Genomic DNA, 25,978 nt, shown 5'->3' with positions numbered 1-25,978 from the left:
TTATTGTATTCTGAAAATAATTTAATATTGCCCATTATTGTTTATTTATCATTCAAGGTCGAATGCCATCCAGCTAATCCCAGACCTTAATTTATTGTGATTTTTAAAATAAATTAATTTGATAAAGTAATAATTATTTTTAAGTTAATTTTTTCTGTTAAGAATAATCGTTTTTAATTTCTTACATTACGTGGAAATTGGTTTATTAATTTTTACAAATAATTAAATATGCCTCATTATTATTTATTTATTATTTAATGCTGGATGCAATCCGGCTAATCTCAAACCTTGATTTGTTATGATTTCTAAAATAATTTCATTCGCTAAAGTAATAGTTATCTTTAAGTTAATATAATATGATAAAATAATTATTCATAATTTCTTACGTTATGATGAAATTAAAGTGTTTGATAAAATTAATTTTTAAAGTGGTTAATAAATATAAAATGATATAATTGATAGTGAGTAGTTTCTTTTTTAGAGTGTGTAGTTATTAAATTAAAGGGTAAAAATAGGATAAAGTGTAAAAAGCTATAAGCTATAAGCTCAAACGCTATTTGAAATAGCATCTGAAAAAAAGCTATAAGCTAGTAAAAAAGTTTGTTACCAAACACCTCTAATTTTTTGAAACAAACTTATAAGCTCATATAATAAGTTATAAACTAGCTTATTTATGTTACCAAACATACCCGTAGTATAATTTCAATTATATTAGTTCCATGTATAATTAATAATTCTCTTGAAATAAATTCAGTCCCAATTAAAGAGATTTTGATAATATATCTTCACAGAGTTCCATGTTCATCCACTTTTATACATTCATCTATGGAAAAGGAAATAGACAAAACAATAAGTTTCAACAATTAGATTAAAATAAAAATATAACACCAATAATTATGGATAACTTAATCCAATCACCACCAATATAGTTTCAGAGGTATATTACCGAAATCTAACATATCATTTAGGCTTAACTACACATTTGGTCCTTACGTTTATTTTAGGTTTCAATTTGATCCCTTACGTTTGAAAAGTATCAATTTAGTCTCTTACGTTTATTTTAGGTTTCAAGTTAGTCATTTCCGTTAGTTTTGTCACTAACATTGTTTGAACAGTACACGTGTCAGCGTGTCAAAGTGCCACGTGTCAGTCCACGTATGCAAATTGACTGCCATATGTGACAAAATTGACGGAAATGACTAACTTGAAACCTAAAATAAACGTAAGAGACCAAATTAATACTTTTTAAACGTAAGAGACCAAATTGAAACCTAAAATAAACGTAAGGGATCAAATGTACAGTTAAGCCTATCATTTATAACATTGCACTTATCAATTTAATACACCAAAAGGATTCAAACACCAATAAGATTCATCATTAAATTACATCAATGAAACTCATCAACAAGATTCATACACTAATTAGAATACATACGCCAAATATATTTCACCATCAATTGTTCATTTATCAAACATGAATCGTTCGCACATATTCAACACCAATTAACACACCAATAGAATTCATAAATAAACAATTATGTTACTCAACCAATCATAACACATCATCACCATCATAAGAATAAGAAAACTTATTAGCTAGTCTTAAACCTCACTCAAATCCATTCTCTAACACTTCCCAAAATACTTTAGTTATTGGTTACTAACTTTGTTTTATTTCCAAAATAACCCTCCATATTTAATCAATAAGTTTTATCATGAAAAATAGTGAATTAAACTTCCCTAAACTCATCTAATGATTAGGGATAGGTAGCCTAAGTATTAGGGATCATAAAGGATTAACGAAATGAGTCCAACGACACAAGAAAGGCTCCATGAACTACCATTTTCGCATGGGGCGAAATCGCAGCACTCACCAGCAGAATTTTGCATGTTTTGACCCGTTCACTGCACATACCATAACCTGAGCTACAAGTATCCAATTGAGACGCGTAAACAGGAGTTGGAAAGCTAAGGAAAATATCTACAACATTTTATGTTGACGTCAAAAACCAATACAGAGCACAAAGGGGTCAAATATTCACGTTTTTGCTTCAGACTTTATCGAAAACAGTTTTTCTTAAACTATAAAAATTCAATCTTTGATTTTCCAAAAACCCATTGAATCCCATTTGACCAAAAGCTCCCCTAATCATCACCCATGATATTTGAACCTCAACAAAATGTTAAACGTGTGCTTATGTGTCTTTTCTATTCAGCACAAACATCATTCCAACAACAATCATCACAAAACATAGAGGATTCATTCATCAAATTCCATGATAATCACATAAACCCATTTTCCCCCAAAACCCAAATGAACAACAACAACAAGCATGAATTTCATCATATGATTCATTTCATGAAATTAAAAGCATCAACAAGATTATTAACAATAAAATAAAGAGCAATAATTTATACCCAAAGGTTTTATTGCAAAACCCACACCTATGAGAGGAATGAGAGAACTTGGGAGAGAGAGATGGAATCACTCTCTAATCTCATAAACCTACTCTACCCATAAACAAAACTTCCCTTACCTCATAAAAGAAGGAGAAGGAAGGTGAAATGACTTCTCTTATATTTTTTTTCTTCTCTAGAAATCTCTCTCTTTTCTTCTCTTTCTTTCTTGCTTTCTTTCTTCCTTTCATTCGTTCTTTCTTCCTTTCTTTCTAATCTTAGGTTATGACTTATGAGCTATAAAATCTCGATACGTGACACGATACTGATACGATACGACATCGATACGGCGATACGGGAATTTTTTAAAAATTTCTGGTAAGATACGACTGCAATACGTTATTTAAACATTAAATTTAAAATTAAATATATATATATATATATATATATATATATATATATATATATATATATAAATGCACAATATATAAACATAACTAAAATCGATAATGATAAAAAATTAACATTCAAATTACTCAAATTGAGCAGACAAGTGACAATTACATATCTTAAGTTAAGTACTACCAAAAAAGGGGAGTGAGATGGGTAACTCAACTGGTTAAGCTAGTTGCGCTAAGGGTTAACGAGTTGGAGATTCAGGGTTCAAGTGAGAAAAACTAACGTAACAATATAATATACTAACAATTTGCTTATAAAAAAAATGCGTACTACCCAAAAAAGACATAGTTGGTAACATCATACTTTAACATTTAATACTTATGAAACATGAATTGTATCAGTCTTCTTTCCTACGTTTCCATCATCAAAGAGCATTAATTGTCCGATACTTTTCCGATACGCGTATCGGAGAAGTATCCGACATGTATCGGTTATATTTTTTTAAAAAAATAATATTAATTTCTGATACTTCTTCAATACGTGTATCAGAGAGTATCGAACGAGTATCGGTATCGAGTACGTATCAGACATAATACTTCACCATTTTTGGAGTATCGGGACTTCACAACTTATGAGTAATGACCCAATTCCATCATAGAATCAAACTTATATACTCTCAAATTAATTTTTCACCAAATTACCAAACTACCCTTAATTCTAATTGGGCCTACTATCTACACCTCCCCCACTTAGGCCAAACCACACTAACTCATAAATTCTAATTAATTAATATTCTTATTAACAATTAAAAACACTCAACTACACACATAACCACGCCACATCACCGATTTCCATCAAAATTAGAATTTGTAGAAATTGAGGTGTTACACTGACCACTAAATATTTAATACCATTCACAAAAATGTACTTCATATGCGTATCGGAAAATTTTGTAGTATATGCACAAAATCATCATGTATTAAATTTTATAAAGGTATAATGATGTGTTCATTGATATATATATATATGGTATTTATTATGAATAGACAATTATGAACAAGTGAACCAATGGAATATATATATATTCATAATAAATACCATATATATATATATATATATGAAGATATTATTATTAAGATATATATTAACTAGATTGTAATTTTGAAGTAGTTCAAACTAGATAATTAAATTAACGATGAAGAAATGAAATGGATTTATTGGACTTTAAAAGAATAAAATTTCGGAGAGATACGATAATATAAATAAATATGATGCCCTTTATTTGAATAATGTATAATGCAATAACATTACAATTCCATAGACAAAAAAAAAAAACATAAAACATATATTATAAATATAGTTTAATAGTTATGGGCATCTAAGGTGGATCTAATCCATATCTAAGGATTAGTTTGGGTAGGAGCACCCTGAATGGCATGTCTATCAGCATCTCGAGCAATACGATTCTTTAACTCCACCAAAACCATCTTGAATGATTGAAGTTCAGCCAATGTCATCCTATCAATGAGATAATCCCACTGATTCTCAGGCGCCACAATCATGTTGGATATATGACTCAGCTCGTTACTATACTTTCTCTCGCATTCTAGCTCTTTGCTGAGCTGATGCAACTCAGCAATAAGCATACACATATGAAACAACTTTTCAATACGGCGGTTCGACATGGTTGAAGGAAAAATAGAGAGAAGGGGGAATAAAAGGATGTATGTGTTTGTGACTTTAGAATAAGTAATAATGACTCTTTGAAATGAGATGTGCATGCAGAAGGTTAATTTTATAGCCAAATTTTGTGTATATGTTCACACTCATTATGACGTGGCTTACACGGTTACTCTTTCCGGTCTTTTTTTATAAGAGACAATTGACTTTTTAGATTCATTTAATAATTAATGTATCTGAACTATAATATAGGCTAAATACATTAATTTTATAATAAATCTAAAAAGTGGATTGTTTGTTATAAAAAGGACCGGAGAGAATATCTTTTTGAAAAGTTTCACCTTTTTATTACATATGGTAGGTAATTCAATTCATTTTTTTAAATGGATATTTTAGCTTATTTAGAATCTCTAGATACATTGTACCTAGCTTATATGGTATAGATAATTCATTTTTTAAAAAATCATTCTAAGTAACGTCCTACTTAACTTGAAATTATTTGATATGTAATTGAAACTCATTAAGATTGACGGTCTATGAGTTTTTATTAAATATCGTTAATCTTAACAGGTCTCAATATATAACATATCAAATGATTTTCATTTTTTCTAAATTTTTTTATGGATGATCTATATGATATAAACTTTCAATCCAATCGTGAATTTTGTAAAATTTGTATTCATTATAATTATATATATTGATCACTTGACCACGATGAACCACTTATGAAGGTGATCCATCGTAGCATTAGCTGTAATCTTATACTTTATATTAAGGAATTACTTCAATGTATAGCTAAAAATGTAAGACTACAATGCTGCAACGAATAGGTTACATATCACGAACGAACAAAACATGTTGGAAAAACATGAGGATTCCGCATAGTTCATGTAGCTCATTCAACGATCTGGACACAAAAGAAAACCTAGAAAATTGAACAATTGACTCGCTAAGCCAACTAACCGTTTGCTAAGCGAATTTGTTCAACTCGACAACACCATAAATTCATACACATAACCTACATGTCAGTACCCATGCAAATGTATGACCTTAAACATAAAATTTACACCAAGATAACATTTGATACTTTTGGCTTTCTAGCACCAAAGATTGTAAACTTTTAAACAGAGTTCAAAAGGTCATGCATAACAATGTTGTGTCGCCTAGAGCTCTTTCATTACATAATTGTAGAGACGACACAACATTAATTACTATGCATAAGCTCCTTCAAAAGGTCGATGAATGTAGTTTTTCAAAGATTGAGTTTTGCTATCCAAAAAGGTCGGTTTAGCGGCGTAGCTTGTTGTCCGTCTACCTTTTGTTAATATGTAATTATTATAATTATAATATATAATATATCCATTTAATTTGAGTAAAAAAAATGTATGCATGATTAATTCATTCTTGATATTCAATTTATTTCCTCCGAAACATCTTACCCAAAACCCTCTATTTTGATAACCCAATTCTTAATGTAATTAAGAATCAAAATCTACTAAAAGAACTCTTAGGTAAATTGAGTCTTGGTATTTTCTTTATTCCATTGGTAACCCAAAATTCGGCTAGGATCCCACCTTTAATTAATTTGGTGGAACTGGTTAACCACTTGATAAGGTCAACCTGATAAGGTCAACCTAAAGGTAAGGTCCCTAGACAATCGTCTTATGCCTCCAAAAGTATATTTTAAAAAAAACCCAATTTAACAAAAGGCCTCAATTTAATTATTTTTTTGGTACATTCAAATCTTTCATATTTTGAGATATTTTAATAATTTTAGGGTTAAAAATAACAAAATCTCATCTAAATTAATATTGTCTCAATAATTTAATTACTTTTAATGTTTTTTTTGTATTAAAAAAAAAATATTGTCTCAATAATTATTAATTAATTTGATTTCATTAGCGATTAAAAAAAATATTAAACAAAAACCAAATAATTTTAATAAAATGCTTTTATAGACTTTAAAATATCTCATCACTAAATTCATCTCAAGCCTTGTAATATATTTGGTCGGCCCTGCCACTTAAATCCAATAACTTGATTTTATTAATTTAAATTTTGCAAAAGAGTATGAGACTCACTAAAAGACTCAAGTTTAGTTTACAAAGAAATAATATAGATAGATGGATATATTGCTATAAGCTATTGTTTTATAGGAATTGACTTCTTCTCCTTTATTGTAATACGATAATATTTCGATAAATAATTGTTTTATTTAAAGTGTCTGTTTGGCAAGTCAAAAAAGGTGGTTTTTAGCTTTTGTCTTATGGCTTATAAGCTAAAAGATCTGTTTGGTAACAGTCTTTTCAGAATGAGCTTTTAGCTTATTTTACCGACTTTTAGCTTCTTTTCAGAAGTTATTTCAAGTAGCTTCTGAGCTTATAGCTTTTAGCTTTTCATTTTTCTTCCTCTTTTACTCTTATTATTTTAACGAAAATCCATATTTACCCTTTGTAATTTATTATCATTAGAATTTAAAATAAAATAAGTAAATGCATGTTTTAACGTTGCTTCTTTTAAAATCACATATGTATATAGTATGTTTTAACGTTGCTTTATTATCTATTTTCAAATATGAAGGCTAAAACGTATTATTTTTTTATCAATTCATAGGTACGTACCTTACTATAACATTTTTTGAAACAACGTATCTTACTATAATTAACCATTATACTATATTGTGAATATATTTTGTTGTTGTTATTTTTTCATAAATTATATCAACCGAAAGGAAAATATTTTTTTAAAAAAATTCCGAATATAAAAGTTAGTTTAATAATAATATTTGAAAGATATATTTATTGAATTAATAAACTTAAAATATTGTAAAAAAAAAAACTTAAAATATTAATTAAATTCTAAGTATCTTAAATAGTATTAAGTTGATAAATTTTTTTTATTGAATTAAAGATGTCATTTTATTTCATTTTACACTTATCAGTCAGTTGAACCGCTAATTTTACCAAACATTTCAATCAGCTTATCAGCTAGAAGCTATCAGCCATCAGTCATTAACCATAAGTTACCAGCTAGCTTTTCAGCCTTAAGCTATTTTTGCCAAACATAGCCAAATTAGGGTGAAAATGAGTAGGATTGTTATAATTAAGATATTAATTATAATAGTTTTTGTTTTTTGTTATTATATATAGGGTAAATAGTGTCATACCCCCCTGCAAAATAGGTGAGTTTTGCGTTACCCCCCTGCAAAATATTTTTTTGAGATTACCCCCCTGCAATGTCAAGATTCCTTGCGTTACCCCCCTGGCTCAACAAGTGGGCATATGACATGGACGAATCTTGACGTGGCATGACACGTGGAAATTAATTTATTTTTTATTTATTTTTAATTGCCAACTCAGTAATTATTATTTTTTTTATTAAAAAAAAATGAAAAAAACTTTTTTTTTTTAAAGAAACTTTTTTTTTTACGGTAACTTTTTTTTTAAAGAAATCATTTTTTTTAAAGAAACTTTTTTTTTTAAAAAAAACTTTTTTTTAAAGAAACTTTTTTTTAAAGAAACTTTTTTTTTTAAAGAAATTTTTTTATTTAAAGAAACTTTTTTTTTTCGTTCCGTTCATATGCAGCGATTGTTCTTCGTTTTCAATTTCAATTTGGGGGTTAGGGCAAAGCGATTGTTCTTGCATTACTATGTGATTGCAGTATTTTTTTTTTTGGTTACTCTATTATTATTAGTTATTATTATTATTATTATTATTATTATTATTATTAGTTTTTTAGTTACTATTATTATTATTAGTTTTTTTTTCATATTCGTTTTTTTTTTGCTTACTCTATTATTAGTTATTATATATATATAAGAATTTTTTTTATATATATATAATAACAACTTTTAGTAAAAAAAAAAAAACTTTCTTTTAAGTAAGTTCATAAAAATATAACAACTTTTAAGTTTTTTTTTCATTTTTTTAATTAAAAACCCACATTAATTAATGAGTTGGCAATTAAAAATAAATAAAAAATAAATTAATTTCCATGTGTCATGCCACGTCAAGATTCTTCCATGTCATATGCCCACTTGTTGAGCCAGGGGGGTAACGCAAAGAATCTTGACATTGCAGGGGGGTAATCTCAAAAAAATATTTTGCAGGGGGTAACGCAAAACTCGCCTATTTTGCAGGGGGTATAACACTATTTACCCTTATATATATACTAGTGTAATAGTTTGTTTAATTTTTTAATTAATCTTGCAAAACAACTTCATCCCCATCAGCTTAAAAACAAAAAAAATTGAGATTTGATGCTTGCGGTATTGCAACGTGACAGTAATTAAGACTAAGAGGAATGGTGCTGATACCAAATCATTTGAGCTTTTGTGTGTATAAAATAAAATGTAAATTATCTATGATACTATGCAAGATTAAATAAAATGCAAATTATTTTATTATAGATTCAAAGAGTCGACAAATTTTACAATACTCATTACACTTTGGTACAATCCATAGGTTTAAACGACACCATCATTTTCTTAAGGTCATAACCAACCAATAAATTCTGTTGAGCCAAGTTCCCGAAGATGGGATCAGTCCGATCAGATGGGATAAATGCAAAACAAACAATGTCTTCAGCAATTGAACAAAAGTACTAATTGAATGCAACTTAACATCCGCATCTTTAAAATGTGCAGTGATTAGAGGAAAATCATATCCATCAGATGTGATACTATAGCATAGGTTTAACGTGTGATTAGGATCATCAACACGCTCTAGTTTCACCAATTCTAACATAGCTGATTCCAAATTAGCATAAACATCACTTGGTAAAATTGTATATGTTGTACCTGAATCAATAAAGATGTTACCCTCATCCTCACCCCTTAAAGACCCTCCAAATTCTACTCTTTTGTTTCCAAGGCTGAATGCTTCCAATGTCAAAATGTAGAAAACTGGAGGGTAGTTTTTTGCTATTGGAGTTGACACAACACCATCACCAGAAACCACAGCGACATCTCCAAAATTGAGTTTGCTCGTCGTATTTGACTCAAGAAACAATGGAAGCAAACAATAAGAGAATTTTCCATCAATTAACGACCCCAATTGTGCTATGAGATCCTGAGAGTCAGGTCCACCTCCAAGGCCAACAATACCAGAACTTGCGCCTTGAAATGACATTGTATTGTTAGTTGCACATCCTATCACGATTTTAGGAAATGAAATAGGAACACCGGTGGTGGATTCCAATGTAAGAGTCTCCATACTAATATCGCCTTGTGAATGTGATCCATCTTCATAAGAAATATAATATTGACAATTATTTTGGTCATTACAATCTGAGCATAATTTAGCAGAACAAGGTATATTTTTGTAACTTGATGATTCGGAAGGTTTAAACATAGGTGTGGTTTGATTGTAACATTTTTTACAAGGCTGACATTGAAACCAAACAAGGTCACTACCGGTATCGATAATACCATATAACTTAAATGGTGGGGTACCAATTGAATAAGTCATGAGATACTCACCTTTATCTGGAATTAGAGTTGATCTAGGAGTATTTGTGAGGGAATTTTTGTTGAAATGATTGGCAAAGTTGATGGAACGGCGTGCGGCATTGACAACACGTTGGTATTTATTTTCTATAGCTTGGTAGAGCGGTGATTTTAGAGAGTCGCGGTGAATGAGTTCGACACTAAAACCATTGTTTAGTGCGTGAGAAAAAGTAACAATGAAACAAAGGGAAAAGAAAAGAAGGGTGAGAAAAAAACTTGTACTCATTGTTGCTATCACAAAGATTTAAGGAGAGTTTTGCGTTTGAGGTGAAATTTTGTTACAAATTTTACTTTCTTTTAGTGTCTTTTTATAGACTTTTGGTGAGAATGTAGATATGTAGACGTTTACATATAAGAATAGGTTGGTGTGTAATTTCCATTTGATGCAATTACATTTAATTAACTAACTTACTTATTTTTAAATTTTATCTCATAATAAATAAGGGCATAAATGAAATTAAATATTTAAAACATTTAAAAATTGGTCAAAATTTCTTATAAAAATGACCATTTTTTTTTCCGGAGTGTTCTTTATAAAAATGACCGAAGGGAGTATTATTTAGTTGTGAAAATCCAACATTTGATATTATTTTCTTGTCAATAAAGATTGAATCGTTGTAAAAAAAACACATAGACTCCATCAATAAAGAATTAAAATGTTCGATTTTTTGTAGAAATAAGTTTTTGTCAATTTTTTTTAATTTCGCGGTCGAATTAAAAATTGCTGGAGGACTTTCCTTAGGAGGACTAATGTCAAAAAAAAAAAAAGAAGAATTAAATTGTTGACTCATATCATATTACGGTAAATAAACTTTGGAACTTCGTGTGACAAGAATTAACAAACATGTGTAAATGTGTGATTTTGCTCAATTTCTTTGGATTAAAATTATGACTTGGGTGGACATTTATGGTCGTTACCAAATGTTGTGGAGAATTATTCTTTGCAATTTTGTAATTCTTTTGTGTTTGAGAAAGAAGTTCATTGGGAATCCATGTTGTGTGGTTGGCTAATTGGTTGAACATTTGAAAAGAATAAAATAATAGAGTTTTTGCTATCACAATGAAGTACCAATATAATTGAGGTGATTTTTGATAAGGTGAAAATTATATCTCGGTGGTGGTTGAAATCTCGTAAAAAATGTTTTATTTACAATTTGAATGAATGGTGGTTTACCTCATTTTATCTTGTCTAGGTGTTCGTTTTGGTTAAAGGGGGTTTGATTGTTGGCATTCTTTAGCGCTTTGTACACTTTGTTATCTTTTTATTGTGAACTTCTTGTATTTTTAATGTTGAAAATGGCAATTGCACTATTTAGTATGTACTCCTTATTTTATTTTTAATTTTTAAAATTGGTATCCGGTCACAGGACCCACCGACCCGCGGGGCCAATTTAAAGCCAAAGTTATTTTTTCTGCTCTATATGAATTTAACCCACCAAAATTGGCATCAAGGGAAATCGAACCTGAGACCTTGAGAGAAGCATACTCCAAGGACTTAAGCCAACACTGCTATACCAATTCAAGTGCGTTAGTAAGTACTCCGTATTAGTGTAATTTATTAGTGAAATAAGGATATGATGCATGTGGCTTTTAATTTCTTTATGACATGTTGCATAAAATTGTCTAGTGGGATAGAATATTAGAACATCCATTTTGAGAAAACTTGTATGAAATAATTTTGTTTATATCTGAGATAGAATATGACTTGATCATTACTATTTACTATTTATTTTTTGGACGTGATGCACGTTTTTGTAGAAAAGGTCTTTGCTGGATTCTTTTGTGGTGAAGTTATGAATTAGACATAAGGATTTGTTTTAAGTAAAAAACCAAAAAGATACTACTTTTAAAAGAAAAATTATAATATATCTACTTTGTATCAAGGAAAGGAGTTGTGTATCTTTATCCAATGAATTAGAGAGTTGACTATATTCTCAATTCGTTTAGAGATTTAGAGAGTTATGTTTTATCTTATGTTAAAACGTCTAATGGGAGATAACGTTTATATAATTGAACGGTCCGATGAAATAACGTTTATATAATTAAACAGATGAGGAAAAAAAGTCTCATTAAGCTTAATTGAATGGTTCAATTCATTATGGTTCATCCAGAGACAAAACTCAATCAAATGATTCAAACTATTCATTGATAAGTGCTTATTAATAACAATTAATATACCGTAATTTATATTAATAATAGTTTATTAATTGATTATTGTCAACTTGTAATTGATTAATTATAGAATTAATCCAACAATATGTTTAAGTATTTTATCATTTGACTTGGGATTTATAAAATAATACAACCACTAAAAGAAAAAGAGTGTTAAAGTGGAGTATCACTTATCGGAAGATTCTTTAGAAACAAATGATTTTTGTTTATTTTTATGCAAAGAAACAAAAGATTTTAATGTATTAATTTCTTATGCAAAGAAATAAAAGATGTCTAGACAATGATAGAGTCTTTAATCATCACTAAATTCGTCTCAGGCATCCTAATTAGGCTGATGTGCCACTTAAATTTAATCACTTAATTTTACTCTCTCCGTAATATATAAGATTTTTTTGTAAAATTTTCTTGTTTCATTTTATAAGAACCTTTTCAAAGTTTAAAGTGCATTAGTTAAATTTTCACAAAAATGTCTTTAATTAAATGAAGAAAAGCAAAAGATCAATATTTGTCTTTCTTAATAATTGAAAGATAATTTTGAAAAGAGAAGATATATTATTGATAAATTTAACGCAAAAACTATTTTTCTTAATTTTTGTGTATTTATAAAATATGTCTTATATATTGGGATAGAGGGACAAAGGGAGTATTATTTTAAATTGGGTTAAATATGTTTTTGGTCTCTGTAGTTTCACAGAATTTTCATTTTGAGGAAATCAAGAAAGTATGTGAAGCTTATATAGAGGTATGTCAAATAAGCATATTAATCCTAGCATAAGAATGAGACTTGGTGAAAGTTTAAAAAGAAATAATATAGATAGATATATTGCTATAATCTATTGTTTTATAGGAATTGATTTTTTTTTATTGTAATATAATAATATTTCCATAAATAATTGTATTATTCACATTAGGTGGAAAAAAAAAGAGTAGAATTAGAATTATTTAGATTTATAATTAAGATATTAATTATAATAGTATTTTTTTACTGTTATTATATTTAATAATAGTGTAACAGTCTTTGATTTTTTAATTAATCTTGCAAAAAAACTTCATCCCCGTCAACTTTAAAAAAAAAAAAAAAAAAAAAAAAGAGATTTGAGGCTTGTGGTATTGCAACATTACAGTAAGACTAATAGGGGAAGGGACAAAATGGGTAACAGTGATTGAACTTTCCTTGTGATTAAATAATCTGAATTAACTTTGAAATTAAAAGAGATTAATTAAAATGAAAATCATTTTATTATAGATTCAAAGAAGAGTAAACAGAGTATACAACACTCTTTTACACTTTAAATGACACAATTTTTTGTTTAAGGTCATAACCAACCAACAAATTTTGTTGAGCCAAGTTTCCGAAGATGGGGCCCAAATCATCAGATGAGAAAAAAGCCCAACAAATAATGTCATCAGCAATTGGAACAAAAGTACCACCAGAATGCAACTTAACATCGGCGCCTTTAAAATGTGCAGTGATTAGAGGAAAATTATATCCATCTGATGTGACACTATAGCACAGGTCCAATGCGTGATTAGGATCATCAGCACGCTCTAGTTTCACTGATTCTACTATAGCTGATTTCAAATTAGCATAGACATCACTTGGTAAAAATGTCAATGTTGTACCTGAATCAATCATCATGTTACCCTCAACATCCATTGAAGACCCTCTAATGTCTATTCTTTTGTTTCCGATGCTAAATCCTTCCAATGTCAAAACGTAGAATGCAAATTTTATTACTATGGGAGTTGAGACAACACCATCACCAGAAACCACAGCGACATCTCCAAAATTGAGTTTGCTCGTTGTATTTGACTCATATGGAAGCAAACAATAAGAGAATTTTCTATCAATTGACGATCCCAATTGTGTTATAAGAGACAGAGGTCCATCTCCAAGGCCAACTATACCAGAACTTGCGTGTGCTCCTTGAGATGACGTCATTGTATTGTTGGTTCCACATCCTATCACAGTTTTAGGAAATGAAACATGAAGACCTGTGGTGGATTCCAATGTAAAAGTCTCAACACTGAGATCTCCTTGTGAATATGATTCATCAACATAAGTAACAGAATATTGACAAGAATTTTGGTCATTACAAGATGTATAACTTGGGCATAATTTAGACGAACAAGGTATGTTTTTGTAACTTGATGATTTGGAAGGATTAAAAATAGGAGTGGTTTGGTTGTAACATTTTTTACATGGCTCACATTGAAATCACACAATGTCACTACCGGTATCGACGAAACCATATAACTTAAATGGTGGGGTACCAACTGAATAGGTCATGAGATAGGCATCTTTATCTGGAATTACGGTTGATCTAGGAGTATTTGTGAGGGAATCTTTGTTGAAATGATTGGCAAAGTTGATGGAACGGCGTACTGCATTGACAATACGTTGGTATTTATTTTCTGTAGCTTGGTAGAATGGTGATTTTGGAGAGTCACGGTGGATGAGTTCCACACTAAAACCATTGTTTAGTGCATGAGAAAAAGAAACCATGAAACATAGGGAAAAGAAAAGAAGGGTGAGAAAAATATGTGTACTCATTGTTGCTATCACAAAGATTTAAGGAGAGGTTTGAGTTTGACGATTTTGTTACAAATATTACTTTCTTTGGTGCCTTTTTATAGACTGAGAATGTAGATAATTAATGATATTCTTGAGGTCACGCTGGTGAGAGTCTTGTTGTCCAATTCACATAAATTTTTTTAACAAATTCACCAAAACTATATATTTATTATTATTAACAATATATTCATTTTTTCGGTGAGCATGACTTAGTTAGTTGGAATATTGAATATAAAATATAGGGACCGGGATTCGAACCACAACACTTCCACTATTTTACCTTAAAAAGTGAAATTTTTGCCACTAGGCTACTTGACAATATATATATATATATATATATATATATATATATATATATATATATATATATATATATATATATATATGGGGGCTGCTAACTTAGACCCAGTTGGGTCTAAGTTAGCAAGGTGCACCTTTTGAGTTGGACAAAAATACCCATTTTTTTAATTTTTGAAAGAATAGAGCAACAGGGGCATTTCTGTAATTTTCTGCAATTTTACACGCGCCCCCCACTTCTTTTCCCCCCCCCAGGACACGTGTCACGCTATTAGTGGACAAAATCCACGCGCGTGCATCACACGCGCCGACAAGAGCGCGTGGTGTGAAGGATGGGAGGAGAGAGAAAGCCTTTTGAAAAGGTAAGGACACGTGTCAGCATATGATTGGCTGCGATAATTTTTTTTCATTTAATACTTTAAACTCGATTATTTCGTCGTAAATTAATTTTTTATTTTTTATTTTTTATACCAAAATTCATAATTTTTTTTTCTCTACAAATAGAGACTTGGTTCGTTTGATTTGGACACCGAAAAAAAAACGCAATTTTTCACTACTTTAAACTCGATTATTTCGTCGTAAATTAATTTTTTATTTTTTATTTTTTATACCAAAATTCATAATTTTTTTTTCTCTACAAATAGAGACTTGGTTCGTTTGATTTGGACACAGAAAAAAAAACCCAATTTTTCACTACCTTAATCTCATTTTTCACTACCTTACATCAACTCACTGAAACCATTCTACCAGAAAAATGGTTTCGGAGTACAAATCTCTGAAACCATTCTACAAGCTAAATGGTTTCAGAAGCAAATAACTAATAATCAACTTACTGAAACCATTTTACCAGCAAAATGGTTTCAGATTACAACTCTCTGAAACCATTCTACCAGATAAATGGTTTCAGAAGCAAACACAATTAATAAATTACTCACTGAAACCATTCTACCAGTAAAATGGTTTCAGAATACAACTATGTGCAACCATTCTACAAGCTAAATGGTTTCAGAAGCAAATAACTAATAATCAACTTACTGAAACCATTCTACCAGCAAAATGGTTTCAGATTACAACTCTCTGAAACCATTGTACCAGATAAATGGTTTCAGAAGCAAACACAATTAATAAATTACTCACTGAAACCATTCTACCAGTAAAATGGTTTCAGAATACAACTATGTGCAACCATTCTACAAGCTAAATGGTTTCAGAAGCAAATAACTAATAATCAACTTACTGAAACCATTCTACCAGCAAAATGGTTTCAGATTACAACTCTCTGAAACCATTGTACCAGATAAATGGTTTCAGAAGCAAACACAATTAATAAATTACTCACTGAAACCATTCTACCAGTAAAATGGTTTCAGAATACAACTATGTGCAACCATTCTACAAGCTAAATGGTTTGAGAAGCAAATAACTAATAATCAACTTACTGAAACCATTCTACCAGCAAAATAGTTTCAGATTACAACTCTCTGAAACCATTGTACCAGATAAATGGTTTCAGAAGCAAACACAATTAATAAATTACCCATTGAAACCATTCTACCAGTAAAATGGTTTCAGAATACAACTATGTGCAACCATTCTACCAATTAAATGGTTTCAGAAGCAAACATTAGTTTTTAATTACCGTTTTATCTCATTTAATTAACTAAAAATAGTTTCAGGTCTCCAAAAATTTCATAAAATATACCAAAAGTTCCAGAATATTATCTACTATTTTCCTGGTATAATGGTTTCAGTGAGTTGGTTGAGTTTACAACACACAAGTAACGTATTTAGTAAACAATAAAATGAGATTAAGGTAGTGAAAAATTGCGTTTTTTTTTTTGTGTCCAAATCAAACGAACCAAGTCTCTATTTGTAGGAAAAAAAATTATGAATTTTGGTATAAAAAATAAAAAATAAAAAATTAATTTACGACGATATAATCGAGTTTAAAGTAGTGAAAAATTGCGTTTTTTTTTCGGTGTCCAAATCAAACGAACCAAGTCTCTATTTGTAGAGAAAAAAAAATTATGAATTTTGGTATAAAAAATAAAAAATAAAAAATTAATTTACGACGAAATAATCGAGTTTAAAGTATAAAATGGAAAAAATCACGCAGACCCATTCATATGCTGACACGTGGCTGCCTTTTCAAAAGCAAAATTTTCTCTCTCCAGCTTATAATCTAGTGTGGCGCAGACAGGATGATCTGATAGATCAGGATGATCTGGGCTGTCTGATTGATCAGACAGTCTTAATGAGATCACATCTTGGCTGTCTGATGGAAATCAACGGTCTGTAACCATGGTCCTTCCGTACGCGCGCGACACTGGATCCACGTCTATTAATTGTTTAAGAAGGTGGGGCGCGTGTTGTTATGTTTTTTTTTTATGTAAAATTACAGAAATGTCCCTGTTGCTCTATTCTTTCAAAAATTAAAAGAATGAGTATTTTGGTCCAATTGAAAAGGTGCACCTTGCTAACTTAGACCAAACTAGGGTCTAAGTTAGAAAACCCCATATATATATATATATATGGGGGCTGCTAATTTAGACCCAGTTGGGTCTAAATTAGCAAGGTGCACCTTTTGAGTTGGACAAAAATACCCATTTTTTAATTTTTTGGAAGAATAGAGCAACAGGGGCATTTCTGTAATTTTACGCAACAGTACACGCACCCCCCACTTCTTTTTCCCCCCCCAGGACACGTGGCAGCGTGTTAGTGGCCAAAAGCAGCGCGCGTGCATCACACGCACCGACAGCCGCGCGTGGTAGTTGCTTGATGACGCGGAGAGAGAAATTCCTGAAAAAGGCAGGCCACGTGTCATGATCTGATTGGCTGCGTTAATTTTTTTCCATTTTATACTTTAAACTCGATTATTTCGTCGTAAATTAATTTTTTATTTTTTAATTTTTATACCAAAATTCATAATTTTTTTTTCTCTACAAATAGAGACTTGGTTTGTTTGATTTGGACACCGAAAAAAAAACGCAATTTTTCACTACTTTAAACTCGATTATTTCGTCGTAAATTAATTTTTTATTTTTTATTTTTTATACCAAAATTCATAATTTTTTTTTCTCTACAAATAGAGACTTGGTTCGTTTGATTTGGACACAGAAAAAAAAAACCCAATTTTTCACTACCTTAATCTCATCAAATAACTAATAATCAACTTACTGAAACCATTTTACCAGCAAAATGGTTTCAGTTTACAACTCTCTGAAACCATTCTACCAGATAAATGGTTTCAGAAGCAAACACAATTAATAAATTACTCACTGAAACCATTCTACCAGTAAAATGGTTTCAGAATACAACTATGTGCAATCATTCTACAAGCTAAATGGTTTCAGAAGCAAATAACTAATAATCAACTTACTGAAACCATTTTACCAGGAAAATGGTTTCAGATTACAACTCTCTGAAACCATTCTACCAGATAAATGGTTTCAGAAGCAAACACAATTAATAAATTACTCACTGAAACCATTCTACCAGTAAAATGGTTTCAGAATACAACTATGTGCAACCATTCTACAAGCTAAATGGTTTCAGAAGCAAATAACTAATAATCAACTTACTGAAACCATTCTACCAGCAAAATGGTTTCAGATTACAACTCTCTGAAACCATTCTACCAGATAAATGGTTTCAGAAGCAAACACAATTAATAAATTACTCACTGAAACCATTCTACCAGTAAAATGGTTTCAGAATACAACTATGTGCAACCATTCTACAAGCTAAATGGTTTCAGAAGCAAATAACTAGTAATCAACTTACTGAAACCATTCTACCAGCAAAATGGTTTCAGATTACAACTCTCTGAAACCATTCTACCATATAAATGGTTTCAGAAGGATTTCGGTGTCCAAATCAAACGAACCAAGTCTCTATTTGTAGGGAAAAAAAAATTATGAATTTTGGTATAAAAAATAAAAAATAAAAAATTAATTTACGACGAAATAATCGAGTTTAAAGTAGTGAAAAATTGCGTTTTTTTTTCGGTGTCCAAATCAAACGAACCAAGTCTCTATTTGTAGAGAAAAAAAAATTATGAATTTTGGTATAAAAAATAAAAAATAAAAAATTAATTTACGACGAAATAATCGAGTTTAAAGTAGTGAAAAATTGCGTTTTTTTTTCGGTGTCCAAATCAAACGAACCAAGTCTCTATTTGTAGAGAAAAAAAAATTATGAATTTTGGTATAAGAAATAAAAAATAAAAAATTAATTTACGACGAAATAATCGAGTTTAAAGTATAAAATAAAAAAAATCACGCAGACCCATTCATATGCTGACACGTGGCTGCCTTTTTCAAAAGCAAAATTTTCTCTCTCCAGCATATAATCTAGTGTGGCGCAGACAAGATGATCTGATAGATCAGGATGATCTGGGCTGTCTGATTGATCAGACAGTCTTAATGAGATCACATCTTGGCTGTCTGATGGAAATCAACGGTCTGTAACCATGGTCCTTCCGTACGCGCGCGACACTGGATCCACGTCTATTAAAATTACAGAAATGCCCCTGTTGCTCTATTCTTTCAAAAATTAAAAGAATGAGTATTTTGGTCCAACTCAAAAGGTGCACCTTGCTAACTTAGACCTAACTAGGGTCTAAGTTAGAAAACCCCTATATATATATATATATATATTCATTATTATTATTCTCGGCTCTAGATTGTTTTTTGTTACCATGATAATCTTACGAAGTTTCCACCGCCGTTAGTGATGACTAATCTACGTCGGAGAATCTGTGAGGCACACAAGGTGGATTCTCCCCCTCCCAACATAATCTTCTCCATATGCATGAGTTAAGAATCGAACCCTGATCACTTGGATAATTCATTGTTGGTATTCTCGGCTCTAGTTGTATACAAAGTGGTTAAGGATTATTTAATTTTATAACTGAGTATGCTTTTCGTCCTCATAAAAAATGACCTATATGTATCTACAAAAAAAAACGACAATGTTTTATTCTTTATTAAGTCAATGTGTATTTTCTAACTATCTTTTTATATATATTTAAAACATTATAAAATACTCCTAATAAAATGAGTTCAAAATTTTATTTCTTGGTTAAAATTTTCATTACTTTTATCTTGAAATTTTTAAATTTATAATTATATTTTAGTCATTACACGTTAAAAATTTCTAAATAAAATAAAACTTTTAATATATTTTTTTTGGTAAGGAATTTTTTTTAATATATATATATATATATATATATATATATATATATATATATATAATTCAACAATAAAAAATAAAAAATCAAAGAGGAATTAAACAATTTGAAAATTTGAGAACTATATATACCTGCCTGTAGGAAATTAGTCTGTCAATTTTTTGAACGAGAGCATGTCTTTTTTTTTTTTTGGATAAGGAGATTGGTATTTATGTAATTTATTAATGAGATAAGGATATGATGCATGTGACTTATAAATTCTTTTTGACTTGTTGCATAAAATTGTTTAGTTTGGGATAGAATATTAGAACATCCATTTTGAGAAAACTTGTATGCAATAATTTTGTTTATTACTGAGTAGAATATAACGTTTTTGTAGAAGAAGTCTTGGCTGGATTCTTTTTGTGGTGAAGCTATGAATTAGACATAAGGATTTTTTGAAGTAAGAAACAAAAAGAGTGTTACGGTGTTACTATCACTCATCAGTAGTAGATACTTTAGAAACAAAAGCTTTTTATTAATTTTCCTGCAAAAAAGCAAACAAAAGATGTTTTGACAATAGTAACAAAGTTGTAACAAAGTTTTCGGCTACATTTAATAAGAAAATAAGATTAAATAAACTAATTAGTCTTTGAATTAACCTTTAAGTAGTTAATGAGTTCGCTCAATCACTGATTATTCATTCGAGAGAATTAAAATTTAAATCCTGGTAAGAATAATTTTTAATCAGATATGTGCGGCGGCATCGGGTCTAAAATTTTTGTAGGCCTCAAAATATTAAGGTCCAATAATAATGGCTATATATTGTCAATATACATAAAATATCATATGTACATTAATAGATTAGTGGAAGATTGGTTCCCGTGAACTTAGTTCAGTTAGTAGAGACATCGCACAATATGTGCAGGAGTCGGGGTTCGAACCTCGAACACTCCACTTATTTACTTTTAAGTTGGAATTTCTAGCCCCTAGACTACTTGACAAAAAAAATGTTAGTGGAAGACTAGTATTTTTGTGAGCGAAGTTTTTAGTCCAAATCCCCACATTGCAATTTTTTTCGTGAGAATTGAAACCATTACGTATATAACTCATTCAAAAACTCAACCACTAGAGGATTTCAATCTTTGCATCAAATTTAATCTTTTTTTTTTTTTAATAACATCAAATTTAATCATTGATTATTATGATGTCTTTTTTTTATGTTATATATGATAATAATTTTTATATATTTCTTACAATTTAAATATTTAATGACTCTTTTTAAATTTTTTATGTTTTTTTTATTATAGGTCAATTTTAATATTTAAGCAGCATCCAAATAGTTGGGGCCAACTCTGATAGCATTAACATTAAAACAAGGACTATATTGATATTGAATAATGCTAGCAACACACTCTTTAACAAACACACTTTAACACACTTTTTTTTATTGGTTGAAATTCACATGTGTCCCATAAAAAAATGTGGACCCATATACCTTTTATGAGACCCATATAAATTTTAACCAATAAAAGAGAGTATGTTGGAGTGTGTTTGTTAAAAAGTGTGTTGCTAGCACTCCTCTATTGATATTAATTATGGTAATACAGATTTACAATAGATATATTTTGCAAAATTCAACGTCAACCAAGACATTGAGCTTAAGCGATTAATGAGATTTCCTAGGACAAATTGTTAGAGAGAACTTTAATTTCCAGTGGAAACAATTTTTAGCCAGAATTTACTTACCTTACAACTGAACTATGAATTATCGGGGGAGGGGGTTCTTCGCCTGAGAACTAGAGAATTAATCAGTAAAATATAGGTTGATTAAATAACACATCTTCTCGGACACCACACTTTGTTCATGTTTGAGATCCTTCTTTGAATTATTATATAGAGAACCAACACTCATCATCTCTATTTTGAGCTTGAAGAAACTTTGGGGAGAATAGAAATTAGGGATTTTAAATTTGGGGGAAGAGAAATTAGGGTTTAAATTTAAGAATTTAAGAATGTAAATATAGTCATTGCAAATCTCCACAACATTCTAAAACATTTCTATTACACGTTCTAGCAAACTTGAGTCGAGTTTCCGAAATATTTAGAAATTTAAAATTTAATTCCTCCGAAACACATTTCTATTTAAACAAACTTAAGTTAGAGTATGTAGAAGAGATCAAATTGATTGATCATGATTTCTTATTTTTATTTTTATTAGGATGAAAGGTAATTTGGGTATATATTTGGTAGGATTTATAGAGGTAGGAAGTAAAAATTGAGGTGTACGTAAAGTTTTTCTGGAAAATACTATTTGAACAACCTTTCACTAGTCTCCATGTTTCTAAGCATCAAAAGAAAAAGAACACTCTTATGGCATTGTTTCTACGCATCCATCCTTATGAAGTTCCTTTAAAAAAAGAAAGAAATAATATGATGACTAAAATCAAAGGTGAATTTACTTTGATATTAAAAAGATTATCTGATAAATAAAAAACTTTGAACCCCACTTATTCACGTTACAACTTACAAGTGAAATTCCATCAACTAACCTACATATAAAAGAGATTAAATAAAATGCAAATTATTTTATTATAGATTCAAAGAGGAAAGTTTACAACGCTCATTAAACTTTGGTACAATCCATAGGCTTAAAAGACACTGTTTTTTGTTTAAGGTCATAACCAATCAACAAATTTTGCTGAGCCAAGTTGCCCAATACTGAATCGGTTTTTGATGAGATAAAAGTCAAACAAACAATGTCATCAGCAATTGGGACAAAAGTACTAATAGGATGCAACTTTACATCTGCACCTTTAAAATGTGCTGTGATTAAAGGAAAATCATATTCATCCGATGTAACACTATAACATAAGTTGAAATCTTGATTAGGATCGTCAACACGCTCTAGTTTCACCGATTCTACCACAGCTGATTCCAAATTAGCATAATCATTACTTGGTAAAAGTGTCAATGTTGTACCTGAATCAATAAAGATGTTACCCTCATCACCATTTGAAGACCCTCTAAATTCTACTCTTTTGTTTCCAACGCTAAATGCTTCCAATGTCAAATAGTAGAAAACTAAAGGGTTTTTTTGTACTATAGGAGTTGACACAACACAATCACCGGAAATCACAGCGGCATCTCCAAAATTGAGTTTGCTTGTCATGTTTGACTCAAGTGTTTTTGACACAAGCAATGATGGAAGCAAACAATAAGAGAATTTTCCATCAATTGATGATCCCAATTGTGTTATAAAAGACAATGGTCCATATCCAAGGCCAATTATACCAGAGCTTGCAGTCTTAACTGACATTGTATTGTAAGTTCCACATCCGATCACTGATTTAGGAAATGAAATAGGACGGCCAGTGGTGGTTTCCAATGTAAGAGTCTCAAAACTAAGATCTCCTTGTGAATGTGAATTATCACCATAAGTAATAGAATATTGACAAGAATTTTGATCACTACAAGGGCTATCTCTCACAGATTGACATAGTTTAGACAAACAAGGTATATTTTTGTAACTTGATGATTTGGAAGGATTAAATATTGGAGTGGTTTGGTTGTAACATTTTTTACAAGGCTCACATTGAAGCCAAACAATGTCACTACCGGTATCGACAATACCATATAACCTAAATGGTGGGGTACCAACTGAATAGCTCATGAGATACTCACCTTTACCGGGAATTACAGTTGATTTAGGAGTATTTGTGAGGGAATCTTTGTAGAAATGATTGGCAAATTTGATGGAACGGCGTGCGGCATTGACAACACGTTGGTATTTATTTTCAGTAGGTTGGTAGAGTGGTGATTTTGGAGAGTCGCGGTGAATGAGTTCGACACTAAAACCATTGTTTAGCGCATGAGAAAAAGAAACCATGAAACAAAGGGAAAAGAAAAGAAGAGTGAGAAAAACACTTGTACTCATTGTTGCTATCACAAAGACTTAAGGAGAGGTTTGAGTTTGACGTGAAATTTTGTTACCAATGTTACATTATTTTGTGCCCTTTTATATAGTTTTCATAAGAAGGTAGATAGACACGTATTAAGAATAGGATAATGGTGGTGTGTAATTACATTTTGTTTTTGTACATTGTTGTGATGCAATTACATTTAATTAATGGAATTTTTTAATTGTAGAAACAAAAATGGAATTAAGGCACATATATATCTTTCTCAAAGAATCAAAATAAATGAATTGCATTTCTATTTATAACTTTTCTTCATCACAAAATTTTGTGCATTTTCAACAATGTGTTAAATCTTTTCCTCTTTAATTGCGTTCATATTTACTACTAGTATTTCTGTAATTTACTAGTGTGATAAAGATATGATGTGACTTTTCTTTTTGACTTGTTGCGTAAAATTGTTTAGTGGAATAGAATATTAGAACATCCATTTGGAGAAAACTTGTATGAAACAATTTTGTTTATTACTGAGATAGAATATAACGTGACCAAAACCTTTAGGTTTGTTCTAATAATAAGAGATTTAGATAGTATGCATGAAATTTTAGGTTTAATTTGCATTGTTAATATTGTAAACCAAAAAAATAAAAAAGAATATAACGTGACCATTACTATTTCTATTTATTTTTTGGACGTGATGCTCGTTTTTGTAGAAGCCTTGGCTGGATTCTTTTTGTGGTTAAGTTATGAATTAGACATAAGGATTTGTTTGAAGTAAAAACAAAAAGATACTACGCTAAAAGAAAAAGAATAATAAAAGATGTTTAGACAAAAGATTTTTATTTAATTTTTATGCAAAGAAACAAAAAGATGGTTAGACAAAGATTGAGTGAATAGTTATTCTTCTGAAAACATTTCTATTCCAAGTTCTAGCAAAACTTGAATTGAGTTTGCCGGAATTTTTAGAAATTTAAAATTTAATTTTGCATAAACACGCTTCTATTTAGATAAATAAAAAATAAAAAACTCAAATTGAGTTTGTCCGAAGAGATCAAAAAATTTATCATGATTTTTTTTATTATTGAGATGAAAGGTCATTTGGGTATTTGGTAGAGTTTGTAACAAGGTTGTCAGAATCAAATTTTTACGTCAATTCACTTCGTCTAGATGGAATCGAAACATAAACTCGACTCTAAGTTCGTAAATTTTACTTCATATATATCTCTGAAATTAAGAATTTTATTTTTAGTCTAGAAATTTAAGTGTTATGAATATTAATTAAAGAAAATATAAAAAATTAATATATTATTTGTTTTAAATTAAAAAATCAATTTTAAATATTAGATCATTCACATTCAATTGATTTTCTCTCATTCTCATGAATTAATTATGATCATAGTCATGCATTTCGATATTAAGTTTTTTTTTTTGAAGGAACAATATTAAAGATTGTTGGTTGAAAATATACATGTCTAAAAGTCCTGATTTTTTCAACAAATAGCACCAAAAACTATATATATCCATCAATATATCCTATAAATAATAATATCTCTTTCATTTTTTTTCACGTATTAAATGACTCTTTAAATCATGCATGTAATGTAAGAATGACTATTATATATGATTGAAATATAAAGTGATGTATTGTAAATTTTAACCCCCGTTATTTTATTTTTACGAAACCTTTATTACATCTATTGTTTATTAAACAACTTATTATATCTAGATTGCATAAAATTTTGTAATATTTTACTATTTTATTAAAATATAATTACTTATATGTTTCGTCTATCACATGTTTTTTTTTTTTTTTTCAATTTCTTATTTTGCCACACATGCATAAAAAAAGATATATTGTTGAAAA

The 25,978-nt window shown here is 29.7% G+C and overlaps 1 protein-coding gene and 2 pseudogenes across 1 annotated transcript; all 3 read right to left on the bottom strand.

Moving 5' to 3' along the window:
- Positions 1–8,917: 8,917 nt before the first annotated feature.
- LOC123881853 lies at positions 8,918–10,244 on the bottom strand (annotated as a pseudogene).
- A 3,193-nt stretch (positions 10,245–13,437) lies between these two features.
- On the bottom strand, positions 13,438–14,709 carry LOC123922098 (annotated as a pseudogene).
- Positions 14,710–22,823: 8,114 nt separating this feature from the next.
- LOC123919575 (aspartic proteinase CDR1-like) lies at positions 22,824–24,134 on the bottom strand. The gene has a single exon (XM_045971521.1). The coding sequence runs from the start codon at positions 24,132–24,134 to the stop codon at positions 22,824–22,826; it is 1,311 nt and encodes a 436-aa protein (XP_045827477.1).
- Positions 24,135–25,978: the final 1,844 nt, after the last annotated feature.

The sequence above is a fragment of the Trifolium pratense genome, linkage group LG4, assembly GCF_020283565.1.
Source record: "Trifolium pratense cultivar HEN17-A07 linkage group LG4, ARS_RC_1.1, whole genome shotgun sequence".
In the NCBI taxonomy this organism is placed as follows: Eukaryota; Viridiplantae; Streptophyta; class Magnoliopsida; order Fabales; family Fabaceae; genus Trifolium; species Trifolium pratense.
The sequence above is the reverse complement of the archived record's forward strand: the minus strand, read 5'-3'. Positions and strand labels throughout refer to the sequence as shown.